The sequence below is a fragment of the Bombina bombina genome, chromosome 6 (genome assembly GCF_027579735.1).
Source record: "Bombina bombina isolate aBomBom1 chromosome 6, aBomBom1.pri, whole genome shotgun sequence".
NCBI lineage: Eukaryota > Metazoa > Chordata > Amphibia > Anura > Bombinatoridae > Bombina > Bombina bombina.
The window spans coordinates 330,159,361-330,183,715 of record NC_069504.1 but is presented as its reverse complement, the minus strand read 5'-3'; the positions used below and the strand labels follow the sequence as shown (position 1 = coordinate 330,183,715).

At 40.9% G+C, this 24,355-nt stretch overlaps 1 protein-coding gene across 1 annotated transcript in view; it reads right to left on the bottom strand.

Annotated features, from left to right (window-relative positions):
• Positions 1-1,903: 1,903 nt before the first annotated feature.
• Positions 1,904-24,355, bottom strand: part of LTA4H (leukotriene A4 hydrolase) — a 161,834-nt gene continuing 139,382 nt past the window's right edge. The window contains exons 18-19 of the mRNA XM_053719247.1: positions 2,572-2,676; positions 1,904-2,210 (exon numbers count right to left, since the gene is read on the bottom strand). Coding sequence (XP_053575222.1) covers positions 2,090-2,210; positions 2,572-2,676 — 226 coding nt within the window. The 3' untranslated portion in view covers positions 1,904-2,089. The remainder of the gene's footprint in view (positions 2,211-2,571; positions 2,677-24,355) is intronic.

Here is a 24,355-nt window from a genome sequence, read left to right as displayed (position 1 = left end):
AGCCTTTGGCTGGGGTGTCTTTGCCTCCTCCTGGTGGCCAGGTTCTTATTTCCCAAAAGTAATGAATGCAGCTGTGGATTCTTTCCATTTACGAAGAAAAAAAGGGATTACCTATTTTTTAAACAATTAGCCGTTTTCAAGTAGATTGTCCCTTTAATTCCTTTAAATAATGCAAGAAGTGGGTGGAGTGTCTATAAGAACAATTTGAGCAAACAATATGTTAAATTTGTTTTGAAAACAGTTTTACTCTCCAGTTATATACATAGCCAAAGTTGAACTCCTAGTTCAACCCCATTTAACGCAAGAGGAGGATGCAGCGTTATTGTAGGACATGCAGGGGTTAAATCACATTAATAGAAAGAATTTTGTTACAATAAAAAAAAGCTGCTCTAACATTTAAGGGTTGGTTTTTATTCCGAGTGAGCGGAGGTGAGCAAAGCGGGGTATTAACCTGTGTGTGGTAGGTGTGCATCCAGTAAATGCAAAGTTATCCTATTTGGTGGATGTTAAAAAGTTAAAAAGGTGGATCAGATCTCCCCTCACCCTTCCCCTGCAGGCTCTATTCACTGCCTCTCTGACTCACATACTTTGTTATGGCAAAAAACTAAAGCTCTCTATATATCTGACTTCTACGAACACAAGAAAGGGATGTCACACCCCAGACTTTGCCTTAATCTCCATCTACCACCTAACCTTAGATTTGAAGCCTTCCGCTTCTGCTCCCTTTTGAGATCCTGGGGATTCCCAAACAGAAACCTAAGAGATCCCACGTCCTGGGAACAAAGATGGTCCCAAACACAAAATTTTAAGGGCACCCTCTCTTATCAGTACAGCATATTTTTAGACCCGCACAGCCGTCACAAAATTCCCCAGTATTATGCCTGGGAGAGAGACCTGAATTTTGCTGCTGATGCTGACTCTTGGTACAGGGAGATAGCATTCGCCAAATAACATCTACATTGTGCTACTCTCTGGGAACTACATTATAAAATACTAGTTAGATGGCACTTGGTTCCCTCTATCCTACATAAGATTTTTAATAACCACTCCTCCATGTGTTGGCCAGAATGTTGTCAGATAGGTACCCCCTTCCGCACATGGTGGTTTTGTCCTAAGATCAATTCTCTTTGAAGACGACTTCACTATCTTTGAGCAACTTAACATCAGAATTCCTTTCAGCCCTAAAACATGCTTACTAAATCTAGGCCTACCAAAATTGTCACCAGCACATAAAACACTTACCCATTTACCTACTAATGTCTACCAAGTTAGAAATAGCCAGAGCTTGGAAAAGCAACACTTCTCCATCCCTTCCACAAGTTATCTCGACGGCAAAATATATCAAACAAATGGAATATTATTCCCACTCAGTGCTAGATAAAATAGACTTCCATATAGAAACTTGGCTACCATGGACAGAAATATATCCTGACTGAGAAGCTAGACTACTGTAGACAAAGAATCCTCCCCCCTGCCCCTTTTTTTGTATCCCCCTCCTTCTGAAGCTCCACATACTACTCCCTACCTGGTCTCTGTTTTATCACTTATCTCAAGGCTTTACACATTTTTACTCAATGAGAATGGTATACTGCAAGGTATAAAATCAGATAATAAGGACTAATTTTTACAACCATGACTCCACCCCAATATCTTTTCCACAGATAATATTTATAGTTAATCTTTCGAACTTGTCTGATTGTTCCTTACTTTGGAGCTGAATATAATACATTTGTCAGATAAATGTTTACCTTTTGTTTATGGTTGGGTACTTATTGTTATTATGTACTTATTACAATTCTCCCTTTGTTGAAACATTGTACCCTTTGTTATTTTCATATTTCTAATTTCCTCAATAAAAGAAAAAAAGTTAAAAAAAAAAAAAGTTAAAAAAGTTAAAAGAAAATGAAGCATTCAATTTTTTTTTATTATTTATTATATAGCTCTAGATCAATATTACAGTAAAAGCACTGCAAGCATATAAAAAAGGCAGGTCCTTTACAAATTATTGAAGTGCTCGATAAAATACAAAATTCTGATTGCCTGGAATATAAGTCAAGAAGATGAAAATCCCATATACATCAGTACATTCTTAAGCATTAACATGAAGGTCCATTGCTACCAGCATTTCAGTTACAGGATGCATAAAAGGTCGATTTTTTAGGAAAGTAGAGACTGCCTGATCGCGAGCCTTGTCAAAGTTGTAGAGATCCCTAAAGACAAATGAAATATAAACAGTATAATCTTTACATACATATATACACACAACATGTAACATTTTTCTATACAATAAATATACCAATTATCACAAACAAACAGGATGTGAAATAAATGTGATAAATTGTTATCACATTTATGTAACATTTTTCTAAAATAAAAAAAAAAATGGTGTGCTTATTGTAAGAGTGTAAAAGGATTACACCGACAACATTATGCAGGTGTGAAAAGCCATATTAACTACCCTTTCCCCAACAAAATTATTTGAAAAATACAGATTAAATCCATAAGGCTGGCTTTGTGGTAGTTAAGAAAAATATGTTTTAATTCATTCTATTTTGTACCCAACAAACTTACCTATATAAAGGACGTGTGAACTTCATTCTTCCCTGTTCTGTTGCCATCTTTAGTGCCAAAGGAATGGCTTCTTCCCATTTAGCCTGAATACAGAGACGCAGCCATCTGAATGAGTATAAAATGTACATATACATGTATGAAAACAGGAATGTGGTGTTTCTGCTCTATTTCATGTCTTACATAAATCAAAACACTACTAAAAATAATCACTATTACCCAAATAACTGATAGACTACTATGATACACAAAAAAAAGATTGGCATATTGTACTAGGAAGCCGGTATAGTGGTGAAAACAGATCCAGCATATACTGGGTATAAATTAACAAAGGCAAGGCAAGGTGAATCCTGCACTACTATAGAGAGAGATCTCTGCTGTCTTGCTACTTTGGCTGTGGTAGCTGGCATGCCAGAAGACGCTGTCAGTGTGGTCTGAACCCTCATCAAAGTATGACCGTTTATCTCTCTATAGCTGCTGTACACACTGAACAGATATTACTTTGCACACTGACTGACAGATACTTTCTGGAGGGTGTATGTTACACTAAGAGCTTATTATTATTTTGATGTTGTATTAATATAAAATCAATGTGCTGAGAGTCATTACTCCACTTGTGATTGGACATGTATTCTGTAGTAAACTTTCCCTTTATATCTAGTTATTAGCTCGCTGGCACAGTGTGTATTTTATATTTATTTGATTTTAAGATTTTATATAGATGTTTAATATGCATGGGAACTGGAATTTTATTCATTCTTTTAATAAAAAAACATTTTTTTTATTCTTTCCTGATATATTAATTTTTGTCTTTGTGGTGAGAGTCCATTATTACTTACTTTTGGGAAGAGGCCACGACACACTACACCAAGAGCTTTCTAATCCCTCCCACTTCCCTGTACCTCTTAGTCTATTGTATAGCCAAGTAACAATAAAAGGAGAAACAAAAAGTAGGAAACTAAAACTGCCGCCAACTAGAAAAAAAAAAAAAAGTCGGACGGGCTCGTGGACTCTCGCCACCAATAAATAATTTATCATCAGGTAAAAATAAATTACGTTTCCTTTATTAGGGTGGTGAGAGTCCACAATGTCTTACTGTTGGGAACTAATATCCAAGCTGTGGAGTCAACAAAAAATAGGTGGGACTAAAAATGGAAAGGTATCTATTTTATCGGAAACAGCCTGAAGAACTTTCCTAGCAAAGGCTGCCTCAACAGAGGCAAAAACTTCAAAACAATAAATTTAGTAAAAGTGTGTAATAATGAAGGCCAAGTTGCTGCCTTGCAAATCTGACCTACTAAAGTCTTATTCTTGAAGTCCCAAGAGGTTGATACTGATTGAAATAAAAACCCTTCACTTGCTTCTCTAGGGGTACTGAGACAATTACCCCATGCTCTCTAATTACTAAATACACAGGGGGAAAAAACAGTCCTATTTTCAGACATCTCTGAAACATGTGACAGAAGAAACCTCCCTTGAGGAGCACACGATTGAAAACCTATTCTGTAACTTTCAATATCCAGTACCCAAAAGTTCCTGAACAGACCGAAACCAAAGCTTCTGAAAAAGGCTCAACCTGCCCCCTACTAGCAATGTGTCTGGTTTGGGGCCTGCACCTTCCAGTTGACTTAGCATTGGAAGGAGATTTTCTTGTTCCAATCTGGACTGAGCTTCCAGGAAGACTTTGAAGAGTCTGACTTTTGGGAGGAAGACGACTTCTGGTTTCTAGACTGACGAAAGGAAAACAATTTATTTTAAGTTCTTAGCTTGGACTTGGCTTTCTTATCCTGGGGCAGAAATGCTCTTTTGTCACCCGTGACAGTGGAATTCATAACTGGGGCAGAAATGCTCTTTTGCCACCCGTGACAGTGGAATTAATAACATGCAAACCTTGCCCAAACAAAATGTTGCCTTGAAAGGAAAATATACAAGTCTACTCTTTGAAACCATATCTGCTGACCAAGATTTTAACCATCTAGTAAGGACAGCCATTTAAAATTACTGCATTGCAAATGAAGGAATTAGCCAGTCTCAGAAATCTTAAATGCTCTTGAATATCCTCTAATGAAGATATCAACTCAGAACTGGAATTGCACCATAGTGATACTGCACCAGCAACACAAGTGATACTGAAAGCTGGTTTAAACAAAACTTCCTGCTGACGAAAAGGACTTCCATCAGAGATCCTATGGATAGGAAGGTTGAAAACGGTTTTCCAAGGGAATTGCGGATCTTTTTGCCAAAGTAGAAATTGCTCAATCCACTTTCTGAATGGTTTCCGAAAGCTCTAAATTAGAAGCAGAAACATCTTCTTGATATTTGGGGAAGGAGTTGTACCAAAGGCTTGTTCCATTCCTTAGATTTAATTTCAGAAACAGCCTCTGGAACAGGAAAAACCTCTACAGATTTAAGCTGCTTAAAATTAAATCAATTTTTTTTTTTTTACAGACATATCCTCAAATGGCTTAGAGTCCTGAAGCCCTTAAAAGTCTGTAATACATCCTTAAGCAATGAGCGTAAATGCTCAACCATAAAATGAAAAGACATAGCCTCAGATTCCTAATCTGTGATAGAAGTCATGTTTTTAGAAGACAATTCACCTTCTGGAGGATGAAACAGAAACCTCAGAGTCTAAATCCTGAAGTATTGTGGAAGAAACAGATGCTTTTGGCAAATCACCTATAGCAGATAAATTAGAGGAAATAATTTATGCTTACTTGAAGGCAGCATAGCTTCCAAAACCTTACATGTTCCTTGACACCTGGGGGGAAACGTCAACAGGGCCTCCCTGAGAAGTGCCCACAGAGGAAGGACAAAACCACCTTTGGAACAGCTGAAGTACTCATTTGAGAGTGTAATACAAAATTAAACAGGCACTGCAAAGCCAAGCTGGAGACCGAACAGTAGCCAGTTTACAAATCATACATTTGTTAGTTGGAAATAAAAAAAAAATGTGTAGACACTTCCTCTAAAGGGTCTAACCCAGGAGTGACAGTTCCAGTTTACTCCATGGTACAGTAACTGGGTTACCCAGTACAGAATACACAGAAAGAACACAATAACAATGTGTGCAGAACACAAGTGTTATTTAAATAATTCAAGTACTGTACCCTCTGCTCAAGTGGTGCCTGAGCTAACAACTACAGTGATCAAACAGTCACATTCAGGGTGCTATATGCAAAAGAAAGATGTCCCAAAAATGAACCTGTATAAAAAAGGTGAAAATAGCGAAAATATAACAATTCTTACATTATTAAACACCCACACTCCTGGCATAGAGTCTATTACCCTGTCCTGACACTCACTAGAGAACAGAGCAGTGGGTCCAGGGTGAATAATGGCTGCCAGCAAAGTGAGGAAGGAGGAAGCTAGCACACAAAGCTGCGAGTGCAGCAGGAAAATTGTTAACACTCATTAAGAGAGAGCTAAAGACCCGAGCTGCACTCTCTTTCCCCTTGCGCTGTAAAGAAATTCCTTTAATCCCACTAAATGGAGGAGTGTATGTTGTAGTGATTTAAACATAGGGCAATAAATGCGGCAACACAGCGCAATCAGGGACTCATAACCCTTCTTAAAGGAGCCAAAACAGTTAAGAGTCCAAGCACATAAAGTAACCCAAGCATCCTGAAAGTACTATAGTACTTGTACACTCCTCCAACCTGTGTTACATGTAAGCTGTCTTCTGGCTTATATATGCATGGTATTATGTACCTACTGATAGCCTGTGGGATGTGAGAGTGACAAAAAGGTACTTAATCAGGACAACACCCAATCCACTGTTCTTACCCAGCTGCAATGCTTGTATACAGTAGAGCCCATCCAGTACTGTACTAACCAGTAGGAGATAGACTGAGGGAGTACATCTACATGGCCAAACAGGAGGAGGTTGACGAACTAGTCGCAGCAAAACCTGTGGCAGGCTTGTGACCACAACTCCCACAGGAGAATTACATTGCACAGCCAAGTACTCACCTATGCCCCTCTCTTCAAAGTTTTACCTCATAAAAAGGAATAAAGGATCAAAGATTCCTATTCTATTCAAATAATATCTTGCTCCTGGAGAGCAAAGATAAGGCTGGGAGTTAAAAGAGGGATTAGAAAACTCTTGGTGTAGGGTGTATTTTCTTCATCCTGGTGGCCAGGTGATTAATACGGAATCATGGACTCTCACCACCTTAAGATAGATAGATATACCACTTAATGATTCCTCATACCAGGAATTCATGCAATATTTAAATGACAACTATATGGGCCTCAAGTTCATGGGCACCTACAGCAGAACTGAGGTCAATTTCTTGGATTTGACTTTGCAAATTCAGAACAATCATATATGTACAAAAATCTACAGGAAACCCACCGCTGGAAATACAGTTCTGCACGCCACATCACAGCATCCCAAACACCTTGTACAGGCTATACCCAAGGGACAGTTTATCAGACTCAGGAGGAACACTAAATCTGATGAAGTCTATAAACAACAGGCTATAGAACTTGAAAATAGACTAGTCAACAGGGGATATAACAAAAACAATCTGGCTAAGTGCTAGACTGAACACAAGTGGGATTTTTCCCATTTGTCCCAGTGTATGGATACAACATTCAACTTGTGCAACACTTGTGAGTACAACTTTCATTTGAATCTTGCTGCATGTAACAGTTTAATGTGTATTTGGTGACCCTTTGCACTTGTGTTGTGATAAACCAAACGACATTTAACACTTGTCCTCTTTGTAACGACAATAAATGTATAAGCAACATTAAGTGTGCAAATTGTTTTCTGCTACCCACGACCTGTAAACAAGGTTAGTTAGTGTTCCCAGACATGGCAGGTACAGACATAGAAGCGGTGGATTTAGTGTCCACAAACACACCTTCCACTAACAAAATGTTTATTCATGATATCTTTCACTTCCACAATAGACAGGACTTCTTTGATAAAGTTTTCTCAAAGGAAGACCATGTTGGAGAAGAAAGTAAAATGAAAAATCTTTTTAAGTCTTTACAACAATTTTTGGTGACAGACCTAAGACTCATGTGGGACATAATAGCTTTTAAAAAGTATATTGAATCACACAGGATTCCTAGGGGGCTACGGATCAAAAATACATAATTAATGTAAGAACTTACCTGATAAATTAATCTTTCATATTGGCAAGAGTCCATGAGCTAGCGACGTATGGGATATACAATCCTACCAGGAGAGGCAAAGTTTCCCAAACCTCAAAATGCCTATAAACACACCCCTCACCACACCCACAATTCAGTTTAACGAATAGCCAAGTAGTGGGGTGATAAAGAAAGGAGTAAAAAGCATCAACAAAGGAATTTGGAAATAATTGTGCTTTATAAAAAAAAAAATCATAACCAACATAAAAAAGGGTGGGCCTCATGGACTCTTGCCAATATGAAAGAAATGAATTTATCAGGTAAGTTCTTATATAAATTATGTTTTCTTTCATGTAATTGGCAAGAGTCCATGAGCTAGTGACGTATGGGATAGCAATACCCAAGATGTGGAACTCCACGCAAGAGTCACTAAAGAGGGAGGGATAAAAATAAAAACAGCCATTTTTTCGCTGAAAAATTAATCCACAACCCAAAATATAAGTTTATTCTCATGAATAAAAAGAAAAAAAAACTTAAAACATAAGCAGAAGAATCAAACTGAAACAGCTGCTTGAAGAACTTTTCTACCAAAAACTGCTTCTGAAGAAGCGAATACATCAAAATGGTAGAATTTAGTAAATGTATGCAAAGAAGACCAGGTTGCGGCTTTGCAAATCTGATCAACTGAAGCTTCATTCTTAAAAGACCACGAAGTGGAGACTGATCCAATAGAATGAACTGTAATTCTCTGAGGCGGGGCTTGACCCGACCCCAAATAAGCTGAATGAATCAAAAGCTTTAACCACGAAGCCAAGAAAACGGCAGAAGCCTTCTGACCTTTCCTAGAACCAGAAAAGATAACAAATAGACTAGAAGTCTTCCTGAAATCTTTAGTAGCTTCAACATAATATTTCAAACCCTTACCACATCCCAAGAATGTAAGGATTTCTCCAAAGAATTCTTAGGATTAGGACACAAGGAAAGGACAACAATTTCTCTATTAATGTTGTTAGAATTCACAACCTTAGGTAAGAATTTCAATGAAGTCCGCAAAACCACCTAATCCTGGTGAAAAAATAGAATTTATGCTTACCTGATAAATTACTTTCTCCAACGGTGTGTCCGGTCCACGGCGTCATCCTTACTTGTGGGATATTCTCTTCCCCAACAGGAAATGGCAAAGAGCCCAGCAAAGCTGGTCATATGATCCCTCCTAGGCTCCGCCTACCCCAGTCATTCGACCGACGTACAGGAGGAAATATGCATAGGAGAAACCATATGATACCGTGGTGACTGTAGTTAGAGAAAATAATTCATCAGACCTGATTAAAAAAACCAGGGCGGGCCGTGGACCGGACACACCGTTGGAGAAAGTAATTTATCAGGTAAGCATAAATTCTGTTTTCTCCAACATAGGTGTGTCCGGTCCACGGCGTCATCCTTACTTGTGGGAACCAATACCAAAGCTTTAGGACACGGATGAAGGGAGGGAGCAAATCAGGTCACCTAAATGGAAGGCACCACGGCTTGCAGAACCTTTCTCCCAAAAATAGCCTCTGAAGAAGCAAAAGTATCAAATTTGTAAAATTTGGCAAAAGTGTGCAGTGAAGACCAAGTCGCTGCCTTACATATCTGGTCAACAGAAGCCTCGTTCTTGAAGGCCCATGTGGAAGCCACAGCCCTAGTGGAGTGAGCTGTGATTCTTTCAGGAGGCTGCCGTCCGGCAGTCTCCTAAGCCAAACGGATAATGCTTTTAAGCCAAAAGAAAGAGAGGTAGAAGTTGCTTTTTGACCTCTCCTTTTACCAGAATAAACAACAAACAAAGAAGAAGTTTGTCTGAAATCTTTAGTGGCCTCTAAATAGAATTTTAGAGCACGGACTACGTCCAAATTGTGTAACAAACGTTCCTTCTTTGAAACTGGATTCGGGCACAAAGAGGGTACAACTATCTCCTGGTTAATATTTTTGTTGGAAACAACTTTCGGAAGAAAACCAGGCTTAGTACGCAAAACCACCTTATCTGCATGGAACACCAGATAGGGCGGAGAACACTGCAGAGCAGATAACTCAGAAACTCTTCTAGCAGAAGAAATTGCAACCAAAAACAAAACTTTCCAAGATAATAACTTAATATCTACGGAATGTAAGGGTTCAAACGGAACCCCTTGAAGAACTGAAATAACTAGATTAAGACTCCAGGGAGGAGTCAAAGGTCTGTAAACAGGCTTGATTCTAACCAGAGCCTGAACAAACGCTTGAACGTCTGGCACAGCTGCCAGCCTTTTGTGAAGTAAAACAGATAACGCAGAAATCTGTCCCTTCAGAGAACTTGCAGATAATCCCTTCTCCAAACCCTCTTGTAGAAAGGATAAAATCCTAGGAATTTTTATCTTGTTCCATGGGAATCCTTTAGATTCACACCAACAGATATATCTTTTCCATATTTTATGGTAAATTTTTCTAGTCACAGGCTTTCTAGCCTGAATCAGAGTATCTATTACAGAATCTGAAAACCCACGCTTTGATAAAATCAAGCGTTCAATCTCCAAGCAGTCAGTTGGAGAGAAACCAGATTCGGATGTTCGAATGGACCTTGAACAAGAAGGTCCTGTCTCAGAGGTAGCTTCCATGGTGGAGCCGATGACATATTCACCAGGTCTGCATACCAAGTCCTGCGTGGCCACGCAGGAGCTATCAAGATCACCGAAGCCCTCTCCTGGTTGATCCTGGCTACCAGCCTGGGAATGAGAGGAAACGGTGGGAAAACATAAGCTAGGTTGAAGGTCCAAGGTGCTACTAGTGCATCTACTAGAGTCGCCTTGGGATCCCTGGATCTGGACCCGTAACAAGGAACCTTGAAGTTCTGTCGAGACGCCATCAGATCCATGTCTGGAATGCCCCATAATCGAGTTATTTGGGCAAAGATTTCCGGGTGGAGTTCCCACTCCCCCGGATGGAATGTCTGACGACTCAGAAAATCCGCTTCCCAATTTTCCACTCCTGGGATGTGGATTGCAGACAAGTGGCAGGAGTGATCCTCCGCCCATTGAATTATCTTGGTCACTTCCTCCATCGCCAGGGAACTCCTTGTTCCCCCCTGATGGTTGATATATGCAACTGTCGTCATGTTGTCTGATTGAAACCTTATGAATTTGGCCTTTGCTAGATGAGGCCAAGCTTTGAGAGCATTGAATATCGCTCTCAGTTGCAGAATGTTTATCGGGAGAAGAGATTCTTCCCGAGACCATAGACCCTGAGCTTTCAGGGGTTCCCAGACCGCGCCCCAGCCCACCAGACTGGCGTCGGTCGTGACAATGACCCACTCTGGTCTGCGGAAGCTCATTCCCTGTGACAGGTTGTCCAGGATTAGCCACCAACGGAGTGAATCTCTGGTCCTTTGATCTACTTGAATCGTCGGAGACAAGTCTGTATAATCCCCATTCCACTGTCTGAGCATGCACAGTTGTAATGGTCTTAAATTAATTCGTGCAAAAGGAACTATGTCCATTGCTGCAACCATCAATCCTATTACTTCCATGCACTGCGCTATGGAAGGACGAAGAACAGAATGAAGAACTTGACAAGAGCTTAGAAGTTTTGATTTTCTGACCTCTGTCAGAAAAATCCTCCTTTCTAAGGAGTCTATTATTGTTCCCAAGAAGGGAACTCTTGTTGACGGGGAAAGAGAACTTTTTTCTATGTTCACTTTCCATCCGTGAGATCTGAGAAAGGCTAGGACGATGTCCGTATGAGCCTTTGCTTTTGACAGAGACGACGCTTGAATCAGGATGTCGTCCAAGTACGGTACTACTGCAATGCCCCTTGGTCTTAGAACCGCTAGAAGGGACCCTAGTACCTTTGTGAAAATTCTCGGAGCAGTGGCTAGTCCGAATGGAAGTGCCACAAACTGGTAATGCTTGTCCAGAAAAGCGAACCTTAGGAACTGATGATGTTCCTTGTGGATAGGAATATGGAGGTACGCATTCTTTAAATCCACCGTGGTCATAAATTGACCTTCCTGGATGGTAGGAAGGATCGTTCGAATGGTTGCCATTTTGAACGATTGAACCCTGAGAAATTTGTTTAGGATCTTGAGATCTAGAATTGGTCTGAATGTTCCCTCTTTTTTGGGAACTATGAACAGGTTGGAGTAAAACCCCATCCCTTGTTCTCTTATTGGAACTGGATGAATTACTCCCATCTTAACAGGTCTTCTACACAATGTAAGAATGCCTGTCTTTTTATTTGGTTTGAAGATAATTGAGACCTGTGGAACCTTCCCCTTGGGGGTAGTTCCTTGAATTCCAGGAGATAACCTTGAGAAACTATTTCTAGTGCCCAAGGATCCTGAACATCTCTTGCCCAGGCCTGAGCAAAGAGAGAAAGTCTGCCCCCCACCAGATCCGGTCCCGGATCGGGGGCCATCCCTTCATGCTGTTTTGGTAGCAGTGGCAGGCTTCTTGGCCTGCTTACCCTTGTTCCAGCCTTGCATCGGTCTCCAGGCTGGTTTGGGTTGAGAAGTATTACCCTCTTGCTTAGAGGATGTAGAAGTAGAGGCTGGTCCGTTTCTGCGAAAGGGACGAAAATTAGGCTTATTTCTAGCCTTAAAAGACCTATCCTGAGGAAGGGCGTGGCCCTTTCCTCCGGTGATGTCTGAAATAATCTCTTTCAAATCAGGACCAAACAGTGTTTTGCCCTTGAAAGGGATGTTAAGCAATTTTGTCTTGGAAGACACATCCGCTGACCAAGACTTTAGCCAGAGCGCTCTGCGCGCCACGATAGCAAACCCTGAATTTTTCGCTGCTAATCTCGCTAATTGCAAATCGGCTCTAGAATAAAAGAGTTAGCCAATTTAAGTGCATGAACTCTGTCCATAACCTCCTCATACGAAGATTCTTTATTGAGCGACTTTTCTAGTTCTTCGAACCAGAAACACGCTGCCGTAGTGACAGGAACAATGCATGAAATTGGTTGAAGAAGGTAACCTTGCTGAACAAACATTCTTTTAAGCAAACCCTCTAATTTTTTATCCATAGGATCTTTAAAAGCACAACTATCTTCTATGGGAATAGTAGTGCGTTTGTTTAGAGTAGAGACCGCCCCCTCGACCTTAGGGACTGTCTGCCATAAGTCCTTTCTGGGGTCGACTATAGGAAATAATTTCTTAAATATAGGGGGAGGCACAAAAGGTATGCCGGGCCTTTCCCATTCCTTGTTTACTATGTCCGCCACCCGCTTGGGTATAGGAAAAACATCGGGGGGCACCGGAACCTCTAGGAACTTATCCATCTTACATAATTTCTCTGGAATGACCAAATTGTCACAATCATCCAGAGTAGATAATACCTCCTTAAGCAGTGCGCGGAGATGTTCTAATTTAAATTTAAATGTTACAACATCAGGTTCAGCTTGTTGAGAAATTTTTCCCTGAATCTGAAATTTCTCCCTCAGACAAAACCTCCCTCCTGGCCCCTTCAGATTGGTGTGAGGGTATGTCAGAAGCGTTATCATCAGCGTCCTCTTGCTCTTCAGTGTTTAAAACAGAGCAATCGCGCTTTCTTTGATAAGTAGGCATTTTAGATAAAATATTTGCAATAGAATTATCCATAACAGCCGTTAATTGTTGCATAGTAATAAGTATTGGCGCACTAGATGTACTAGGGGCCTCTTGTGTGGGCAAAACTGGTGTAGACACATAAGGGGGTGATGCAGTACCATGCTTACTCCCCTCATCTGAAGAATCATCTTGGGCACTATTATTATCTGTGGCATCATTGTCCCTACTTTGTTTGGACACCATGTCACAATTATCACATATATTTAAATGGGGAGACACATTGGCTTTCATACATATAGAACATCGTTTATCTGATGGTTCAGACATGGTAAACAGGCTTAAACTTGTCAACAAAGCACAAAAAACGTTTTAAAATAAAACCGTTACTGTCACTTTAAATTTTAAACAGAACACACTTTATTACTGAATATGCGAAAAAGTATGAAGCAATTGTTCAAAATTCACCAAAATTTCACCACAGTGTCTTAAAGCCTTAAAAGTATTGCACACCAAATTTGAAAGCTTTAACCCTTAAAATAACGGAACCGGAGCCGTTTTTACATTTAACCCCTATACAGTCCCAGGAATCTGCTTTGCTGAGACCCAACCAAGCCCAGAGGGGAATACGATACCAAATGACGCCTTCTATAAGCTTTTTCAGTGGATCTTAGCTCCTCACACATGCATCTGCATGCCTTGCCTTCCAAAAACAACTGCGCATTAGTGGCGCGAAAATGAGGCTCTGCCTATGACTAGAGAAGGCCCCCATCTGAAAAAGGTGTCCATACAGTGCCTGCCGTTTTTTTAACAACAATCCCCAAGATTATAATAACTATAAAGCGCTATAATCTGTCAAATATGCTTAGCAAGTGATCGTTTTAGCCCAGAAAAATGTCTACCAGTTTTTTTAAGCCCTTATAAAGCCTTTATTCTTATACTTAATCTAAGAAAATGGCTTACCGGTTCCCATAGGGAAAATGACAGCCTTCCAGCATTACCAAGTCGTGTTAGAAATGTGGCCATCATACCTCAGGCAGAAAAGTCTGCCAACTGCTTCCCCCAACTGAAGTTACTTCATCTCAACAGTCCTGTGTGGAAAACAGAATTTATGTTTACCTGATAAATTACTTTCTCCAACGGTGTGTCCGGTCCACGGCGTCATCCTTACTTGTGGGATATTCTCTTCCCCAACAGGAAATGGCAAAGAGCCCAGCAAAGCTGGTCACATGATCCCTCCTAGGCTCCGCCTACCCCAGTCATTCGACCGACGTTAAGGAGGAATATTTGCATAGGAGAAACCATATGTTACCGTGGTGACTGTAGTTAAAGAAAATAAACCATCAGACCTGATTAAAAAAACCAGGGCGGGCCGTGGACCGGACACACCGTTGGAGAAAGTAATTTATCAGGTAAACATAAATTCTGTTTTCTCCAACATAGGTGTGTCCGGTCCACGGCGTCATCCTTACTTGTGGGAACCAATACCAAAGCTTTAGGACACGGATGAAGGGAGGGAGCAAATCAGGTCACCTAAATGGAAGGCACCACGGCTTGCAAAACCTTTCTCCCAAAAATAGCCTCAGAAGAAGCAAAAGTATCAAATTTGTAAAATTTAGAAAAAGTGTGCAGTGAAGACCAAGTCGCTGTCTTACATATCTGATCAACAGAAGCCTCGTTCTTGAAGGCCCATGTGGAAGCCACAGCCCTAGTGGAGTGAGCTGTGATTCTTTCAGGAGGCTGCCGTCCGGCAGTCTCATAAGCCAATCGGATAATGCTTTTAATCCAGAAGGAGAGAGAGGTAGAAGTTGCTTTTTGACCTCTCCGTTTACCAGAATAAACAACAAACAAAGACAAAGTTTGTCTGAAATCCTTAGTAGCTGCTAAGTAAAATTTGAGAGCACGAACTACATCCAAGTTGTGCAACAAACGTTCCTTCTTTGAAACTGGATTAGGACACAAAGAAGGCACAACTATCTCCTGGTTAATGTTTTTGTTAGAAACAACTTTTGGAAGAAAACCAGGTTTAGTACGCAAAACCACCTTATCTGCATGGAACACCAGATAAGGAGAAGAACACTGCAGAGCAGATAATTCTGAAACTCTTCTAGCAGAAGAAATTGCAACCAAAAACAAAACTTTCCAAGATAATAACTTAATATCAACGGAATGTAAGGGTTCAAACGGAACCCCCTGAAGAACTGAAAGAACTAGGTTGAGACTCCAAGGAGGAGTCAAAATTTTGTAAACAGGCTTGATTCTAACCAGAGCCTGAACAAAGGCTAGAACATCTGGCACAGCTGCCAGCTTTTTGTGAAGTAACACAGACAAGGCAGAAATCTGTCCCATCAAGGAACTTGCAGATAATCCTTTTTCCAATCCTTCTCGAAGGAAGGATAGACTCTTAGGAATCTTAACCTTGTCCCAAGGGAATCCTGCAGATTCACACCAACAGATATACCAAATTATGTGGTAATTTTTCTGGTTACAGGCTTTCAGGCCTGAACAAGAGTATTAATAACAGAATCTGAGAACCCTCGCTTTGATAAGATCAAGCGTTCAATCTCCAAGCAGTCAGCTGGAGTGGGTCGAACGGACCTAGAACAAGAAGGTCTCGTCTCAAAGGTAGCTTCCATGGTGGAGCCGATGACATATTCACCAGATCTGCATACCAAGTCCTGCGTGGCCACGCAGGAGCTATCAAAATCACCGACGCCCTCTCCTGATTGATCCTGGCTACCAGCCTGGGGATGAGAGGAAACGGCGGGAACACATAAGCTAGTTTGAAGGTCCAAGGTGCTACTAGTGCATCCACTAGAGCCGCCTTGGGATCCCTGGATCTGTACCCGTAGTAAGGAACTCTGAAGTTCTGACGAGAGGCCATCAGATCCATGTCTGGAATGCCCCACGGTTGAGTGACTTGGGCAAAGATTTCCGGATGGAGTTCCCACTCCCCCGGATGCAATGTCTGACGACTCAGAAAATCCGCTTCCCAATTTTCCACTCCTGGGATGTGGATAGCAGACAGGTGGCAGGAGTGAGACTCCGCCCATAGAATGATTTTGGTCACTTCTTCCATCGCTAGGGAACTCCTTGTTCCCCCCTGATGGTTGATGTATGAACTTGGCCCTCGCTAGCTGAGGCCAAGCTTTGAGAGCATTGAATATCGCTCTCAGTTCCAGAATATTTATCGGTAGAAGAGATTCTACCCGAGACCAAAGACCCTGAGCTTTCAGGGATCCCCAGACCGCGCCCCAGCCCATCAGACTGGCGTCGGTCGTGACAATGACCCACTCTGGTCTGCGGAAGGTCATCCCTTGTGACAGGTTGTCCAGGGACAGCCACCAACGGAATGAGTCTCTGGTCCTCTGATTTACTTGTATCTTCGGAGACAAGTCTGAATAGTCCCCATTCCACTGACTGAGCATGAACAGTTGTAATGGTCTTAGATGAATGCGCACAAAAGGAACTATGTCCATTGCCGCTACCATCAAACCTATCACTTCCATGCACTGCGCTATGGAAGGAAGAGGAACGGAATGAAGTATCCGACAAGAGTCTAGAAGTTTTGTTTTTCTGGCTTCTGTCAGAAAAATCCTCATTTCTAAGGAGTCTATTATAGTTCCCAAGAAGGGAACCCTCGTAGACGGAGATAGAGAACTCTTTTCCACGTTCACTTTCCATCCGTGAGATCTGAGAAAGGCCAGGACAATGTCCGTGTGAGCCTTTACTTGAGGAAGGGACGACGCTCGAATCAGAATGTCGTCCAAGTAAGGTACTACAGCAATGCCCCTTGGTCTTAGCACCGCCAGAAGGGACCCTAGTACCTATGAGAAAATCCTAGGAGCAGTGGCTAATCCGAAAGAAAACGCCACGAACTGGAAATGCTTGTCCAGGAATGCAAACCTTAGGAACCGATGATGTTCCTTGTGGATAGGAATATGTAGATACGCATCCTTGAAATCCACCTTGGTCATGAATTGACCTTCCTGGATGGAAGGAAGAAGTGTTCGAATGGTTTCCATCTTGAACGATGGAACCTTGAGAAACTTGTTCAAGATCTTGAGATCTAAGATTGGTCTGAACGTTCCCTCTTTTTTGGGAACTATGAACAGATTGGAGTAGAACCCCATCCCTTGTTCTCCTAATGGAACAGGATGAATCACTCCCATTTTTAGCAGGTCTTCTACCCAATGTAAGAATGCCTGTCTTCTTATGTGGTCTGAAGACAACTGAGACCTGTGGAACCTCCCCCTTGGAGGAAGCCCCTTGAACTCCAGAGAATAACCTTGGGAGACTATTTCTAGCGCCCAAGGATCCAGAACATCTCTTGCCCCAGCCTGAGCGAAGAGAGAGAGTCTGCCCCCCACCAGATCCGGTCCCGGATCGGGGGCCCGCATTTCATGCTGTCTTGGTAGCAGTGGCAGGTTTCCTGGCCTGCTTTCCTTTGTTCCAGCCTTGCATAGGTCTCCAGGCTGGATTGGCTTGAGAAGTATTACCTTCCTGCTTAGAGGACGTAGCCCTTGGGGCTGATCCGTTTCTGCGAAAGGGACGAAACTTAGGTTTATTTTTGGTCTTGAAAAGACCTATCCTGAGGAAGGGCGTGGCCCTTGCCCCCAGTGATATCAGAGATAATCTCTTTCAAGTCAGGGCCAAAGAGTGTTTTCCCCTTGAAAGGAATGTCAAGCAATTTGTTCTTGGAAGACGCATCCGCTGCCCAAGATTTTAACCAAAGCGCTCTGCGCCACAATAGCAAACCCAGAATTTTTTCGCCGCTAACCTAGCCAATTGCAAGGTGGCGTCTAGGGTGAAAGAATTAGCCAATTTAAGAGCACGAATTCTGTCCATAATCTCCTCATAAGAAGAAGAATTACTAATAATCGCCTTTCCTAGCTCATCAAACTAGAAACACGCGGCTGCAGTGACAGGGACAATGCATGCAATTGGTTGTAGAAGGGAACCTTGCTGAACAAACATCTTTAGCAGACCTTCTAATTTTTTATCCATAGGATCTTGGAAAGCACAACTATCTTCTATGGGTATAGTGGCGCGCTTGTGTAGAGTAGAAACCGCCCCCTCGACCTTGGGGACTGTCTGCCATCAGTCCTTTCTGGGGTCGACTATAGGAAAACAATTTTATAAATATGGGGGGAGGTACTAAAGGTATACCGGGCCTGTCCCATTCTTTACTAACAATGTACGCCACCCGCTTGGATATAGGAAAAGCTTCGGGGGGCCCCGGGGCCTCTAAGAACTTTTCCATTTTACATAGTGGTTCTGGAATGACCAGATAATCACAATCATCCAAATTGGATAACACCTCCTTAAGCAGAGCGCGGAGATGTTCCAACTTAAATTTAAAAGTAATCACATCAGGTTCAGCTTGTTGAGAAATGTTTCCTGAATCTGAAATTTCTCCCTCAGACAAAACCTCCCTGGCCCCCTCAGACTGGTGTAGGGGCCCTTCAGAAACCATATCATCAGCGTTCTCATGCTCTACAGAATTTTCTAAAACAGAGCAGTCGCGCTTTCGCTGATAAGTGGGCATATTGGCTAAAATGTTTTTGATAGAATTATCCATTACAGCCGTTAAATGTTGCATAGTAAGGAGTATTGGCGCACTAGATGTACTAGGGGCCTCCTGTATGGGCAAGACTGGTGTAGACGAAGGAGGGGATGATGCAGTACCATGCTTACTCCCCTCACTTGAGGAATCATCTTGGGCATCATTTTTACTAAATTTTTTTATGACATAAAATACATATAGTTAAATGAGAAGGAACCTTGGTTTCCCCACAGTCAGAACACAATCTATCTGGTAGTTCAGACATGTTAAACAGGCATAAACTTGATAACAAAGCACAAAAAACGTTTTAAAATAAAACCGTTACTGTCACTTTAAATTTTAAACTAAACACACTTTATTACTGCAATTGCGAAAAAGTATGAAGGAATTGTTCAAAATTCACCAAAATTTCACCACAGTGTCTTAAAGCCTTAAAAGTATTGCACACCAAATTTGGAAGCTTTAACCCTTAAAATAACGGAACCGGAGCCGTTTTTATATTTAACCCCTTTACAGTCCCTGGAATCTGCTTTGCTGAGACCCAACCAAGCCCAAAGGGGAATACGATACCAAATGATGCCTTCAGAAAGACTTTTCTATGTATCAGAGCTCCACACACATGCAGCTGCATGCCATGCTGTCCTCAAAAACAAGTGCGCCATACCGGCGCGAAAATGAGGCTCTGACTATGATTAGGGAAAGTCCCTAAAGAATAAGGTGTCAAAAACAGTGCCTGCCGATATAATCATATCAAAATACCCAGAATAAATGATTCCTCAAGGCTAAATATGTGTTAATAATGAATCGATTTAGCCCAGAAAAAGTCTACAGTCTTAATAAGCCCTTGTGAAGCCCTTATTTACTATCTTAAAGGGACATTCCAGTCAAAATCTTAATGCACATAGATTAATTACATCTTTGCATAGAAAGATATTTGCAATATACATGTATTAGCAAAAATGCTTCTAGTAAAAGTTATCACTGTTTTAGTGTTAACATTTTTCTCTGCACGTGCATGTGAAGCATAGCTAGATATTGTCACTGCACCCACATTTTAAATAAGGCAGCTGCTCAGATCATCACTGGGGCTTGTATCATGTCAGCAATTAACAAATAGAGTCATTACCAGATGGTACAAGCATCTTAGGCTCTCTGAGCAAGTACTGTGTTTAAAATGCTGGTGCACGGTGCATACCTAAATACACTTTTGAAACAGCGATAGCTTTTATGAGAAGCATTTTTGCTAATGCATATATATTACAAAATTGCTTCTGCTCAATATCAAAATGCACCCATGTGGTTTCCAATTTTGGCTGGAATATCCCTTTAATAAACATGGCTTACCGGATCCCATAGGGAAAATGACAGCTTCCAGCATTACATCGTCTTGTTAGAATGTGTCATACCTCAAGCAGTAAGAGACTGCACACTGTTCCCCCAACTGAAGTTAATTGCTCTCAACAGTCCTGTGTGGAACAGCCATGGATTTTAGTTACGGTGCTAAAATCATTTTCCTCATACAAACAGAAATCTTCATCTCTTTTCTGTTTCTGAGTAAATAGTACATACCAGCACTATTTTAAAATAACAAACTCTTGATTGAATAATAAAAACTACAGTTAAACACTAAAAAACTCTAAGCCATCTCCGTGGAGATGTTGCCTGTACAACGGCAAAGAGAATGACTGGGGTAGGCGGAGCCTAGGAGGGATCATGTGACCAGCTTTGCTGGGCTCTTTGCCATTTCCTGTTGGGGAAGAGAATATCCCACAAGTAAGGATGACGCCGTGGACCGGACACACCTATGTTGGAGAAACAGCAATCGATTTTAGTAACGTTTGCTAAAATCATCTTCCTCTCACAAACAGAAATCTTCTTCTCTTTTCTGTTTCAGAGTAAATAGTACATACCAGCACTATTTTAAAATAACAAACACTTGATTGAAGAATAAAAACTACATTTAAACACCAAAAAACTCTGAGCCATCTCCGTGGAGATGTTGCCTGTGCAACGGCAAAGAGAATGACTGGGGTAGGCGGAGCCTAGGAGGGATCATATGACCAGCTTTGCTGGGCTCTTTGCCATTTCCTGTTGGGGAAGAGAATATCCCACAAGTAAGGATGACGCCGTGGACCGGACACACCTATGTTGGAGAAATCAGAAAAGGAGATTCACAAGAAAGAGCAGATAATTCAGAAACTCTTCTAGCAGAAGAGATGGCCAAAAGGAACAACACTTTCCAAGAAAGTAGTTAATGTTCAAAGAATGCATAGGCTCACATGGAGGCGCCTGTAAAGCCATCAAAACCAAATTAAGACTCCAAGAAGGAGAGAAGGAATTAATGGCAGGCTTGATACAAACCAAAGCCTGTACAAAACAGTGAAAATCAGGAAGTTTTAGCAATCTTTCTGTGAAATAAGACAGAAAGAGCAAAGATTTGTCCCTTCAAGGAACTTGCAGACAAAACCTTATCCAAACTGTCCTGAAGAAACTGCAAAATTCTAGGAATTCTAAAAGAATGTCAAACGAATTTATGAGAACACCATGAATATAAGTCTTCCAAACTCGATAATAAATCTTCCTAGAAACAGATTTACGAGCCTGTAACATAGTATTAATCACTGAGTCAGACAAACCTCTATGACTAAGCACTAGGCGTTCAATTTCCATGCCTTCAAATTTAATGATTTGAAATCCTGATGGAAAAAAACAGACCTTGAGACAGCAGAACCGACCTTAATGGAAGAGGCCAAGGTTGGCAACCGGAGATCTGAACAAGATCGCCACACCAAAACCTGTGAGGCCATGCTGGAGCTACCAGCAATACAAATGATTGTTCCATGATGATTTTGGATATCACTCTTGGAAGAAGAGCTAGAGGCGGGAAAATATAAGCAGGTTGGCAACACCAAGGAAGTGCCACCGCATCCACTGCTTCCGCCTGAAGAACCCTGGACCTGGACAGGTACCTGGAAAGTTTCTTGTTTAGATAGGAAGCCATCACATCTATTTATGGAAGACCCCACATCTGAACAATCTGAGAAAACACATCTGGATGGAGAGACCACTCCCCCGGATGTAAAGTCTTACGGCTGAGATAATCCGCTTCCCAATTGTCTACACCTGGGATATGTACCACAGAAATTAGACAAGAGCTGGATTCCGCCCAAGAAAGTATTCAAGATACTTCTTTCATAGCTAGGGGACTGTGAGTCCCACCCTGATGATTGACATATCCCACAGCTGTGATATTGTCTACAAAGCTCTTCTAGTTAAAATAGCTAAAGACCTAGATTTAACATCAATTTTGATAATATCAAAAAATGGCATCACAAATGAAATTATTAGCATGTTGAATCAAGTTAACAATGCTAGACAAATCATGATCCGATACTTGTTGCGCTTAAGTTTCCAACCAAATGGTTGAAGCAGATGCAACAACAGCCAAAGAAATTGCAGGCCTAAGAAAAAGACCTGAAAATAAATAAACTTTCCTTAGATAAGATACAAGTTTCCTATCTAAAGGATCTTAAAAGAAATACTATCTTCCATAGGAATAGTAGTAAGTCTAGCAAGAGTAGAGATAGTCCCATCAACTTTGGGAATTTTTTCTCAAAACTCCAAACTGCTGGCAAAGGATACAATTTTTAAAACCTTAAAGAAGGAATAAAAGTAGTATCAGGCCCATTCCATTCCTTAGAAATCATATCACAAATAGTAACAGGAACTTGAAAAACATGTGGAATAACCACAGGAGGTTTATAAACAGAATTTAAACGTTTAATAGTTTTTATATCAAGAGGACTAGTCTCCTCAATATCAAATATAATCAACACTTCTTCAACAAAGAATGAATGTACTCCATTTTAAATAAATAAGTAGATTTGTCAGTGTCAATATCTGAGGAAGGATCTTCTGAATCAGATAGATCCTGATCAGAGGAGGATAATTCAGTATGTTGTCGGTCATTTGAAATTTCATCAACTTTATAAGAAGTTTTAAAAGGCCTTTACATTTATTAGAAGACGAGATGGCAGACAAAGCCTTCTGAATAGAAACAGCAATAAATTGTTATAAATTCACAGGTATATCTTGTACATTAGATGTTAAAAGAACAGCAACAGGCAATATACTATTACTGATGGACACATTCTCTGCATGTAAAAGGTTATCATGACAACTTATTACAAACCACAGCTGGAAATATAATCTCCACAAAATTACAACAAATGTACTTAGCTTTGGTAGAACTGTTATCAGTCAGCAAGATTCCAACAGTGATTTCTGAGACAGGATCAGATTGAGACATCTTGCAAATGTAAGAGAAAAAACAACATATAAAGCAAATTATCAATTTCCTTATATGGCAGTTTCAGGAATGGGGAAAAAATGCAAACAGCATAGCCCTCTGATAGCGAAAAAAAGGCAAGAGGCATATAGGAATGGGGTTTAAAATAATGAAAATATTTGGTGCCAAGTATGACGCACAAACAAAACAGAAAAAAATTTGGCGCTAACAACATCCGGAAATGACACACTCGCGTCAATGAAGATGCAACCTTGTGAAAGGAAATTATGAATTTGCGTCATCGAAAATAACTTTGCGCCAAAAAAATCTTACGCCAAAAATGACGCAATATAGTTTGCATTTTGCGCCCTGCGAAGCTAATTCTGCCCGCAAATTTAAAATGAGTCAATTGAAAAAAATAATAATATAAAAAAATCAGTGCGCCAAAATACCTGTGAGAAAAATATATATAGACATATAGTGCATGAAAATTATAGGTAAATAGATTACTAATACAAAATATAAATAGTGAAAAGTATAATATAATACCAAACCAAACCACACCACTGCAGGTAAGTGATGGGAATGAAAATGGACAGTTCAACTAGTCCAAAATCCAAATCCTGAATCTGGAACAGATGGCAAGCTGCTTCTTCAAATTTCTTGTTGGTGTCCCAAGATGTTAAACTCTGCAGAAGTGAATAATAAAAAAAGAAGGCGCCACCATAGTGCACAATCAGATGTATAGAACATGCTAATAAAACAAGTAAGACCGTACTTACAAGATATATGACACTTGAGAAGTGTCACAACCGCCTTCTGGACTGTTATAGAGTCGTCCAGCTAACTCAGACTGGTAAGCTTCTGATATCCTTCTTGATGTGAGAGCGGCGATGACAAAAGAAACCTTTCACAGAGCCGGCTCGTCCTTTGCTTGACCTGGAAGCTTTGTGTACAATTGATCGGATCATCGGCCTGAGTCCTCAGTCCAGCCATTTAAAAAGGAACTTTCACAGCTGGTTCAAGAGGGCATATCGTTGGGTATTTTCAGCTCCAATGATCTCCTCACTTTGGTCCCAGAGTATCCAGTTATCCCGATCTTCTATCATGTGCCGAAAGTGCACAAGGACTGTGAGTGTTCTCTGGGTAGACCAATAGTTTCTGGCATTGGCTCCCTATTTGAACCTATGGGAGCATAGCTAGATGCCATTTTTCAACCCATTGCCAAGAAACAGTTGAACTACCTGGAGGACGGCTCACATTTACTCAGTAG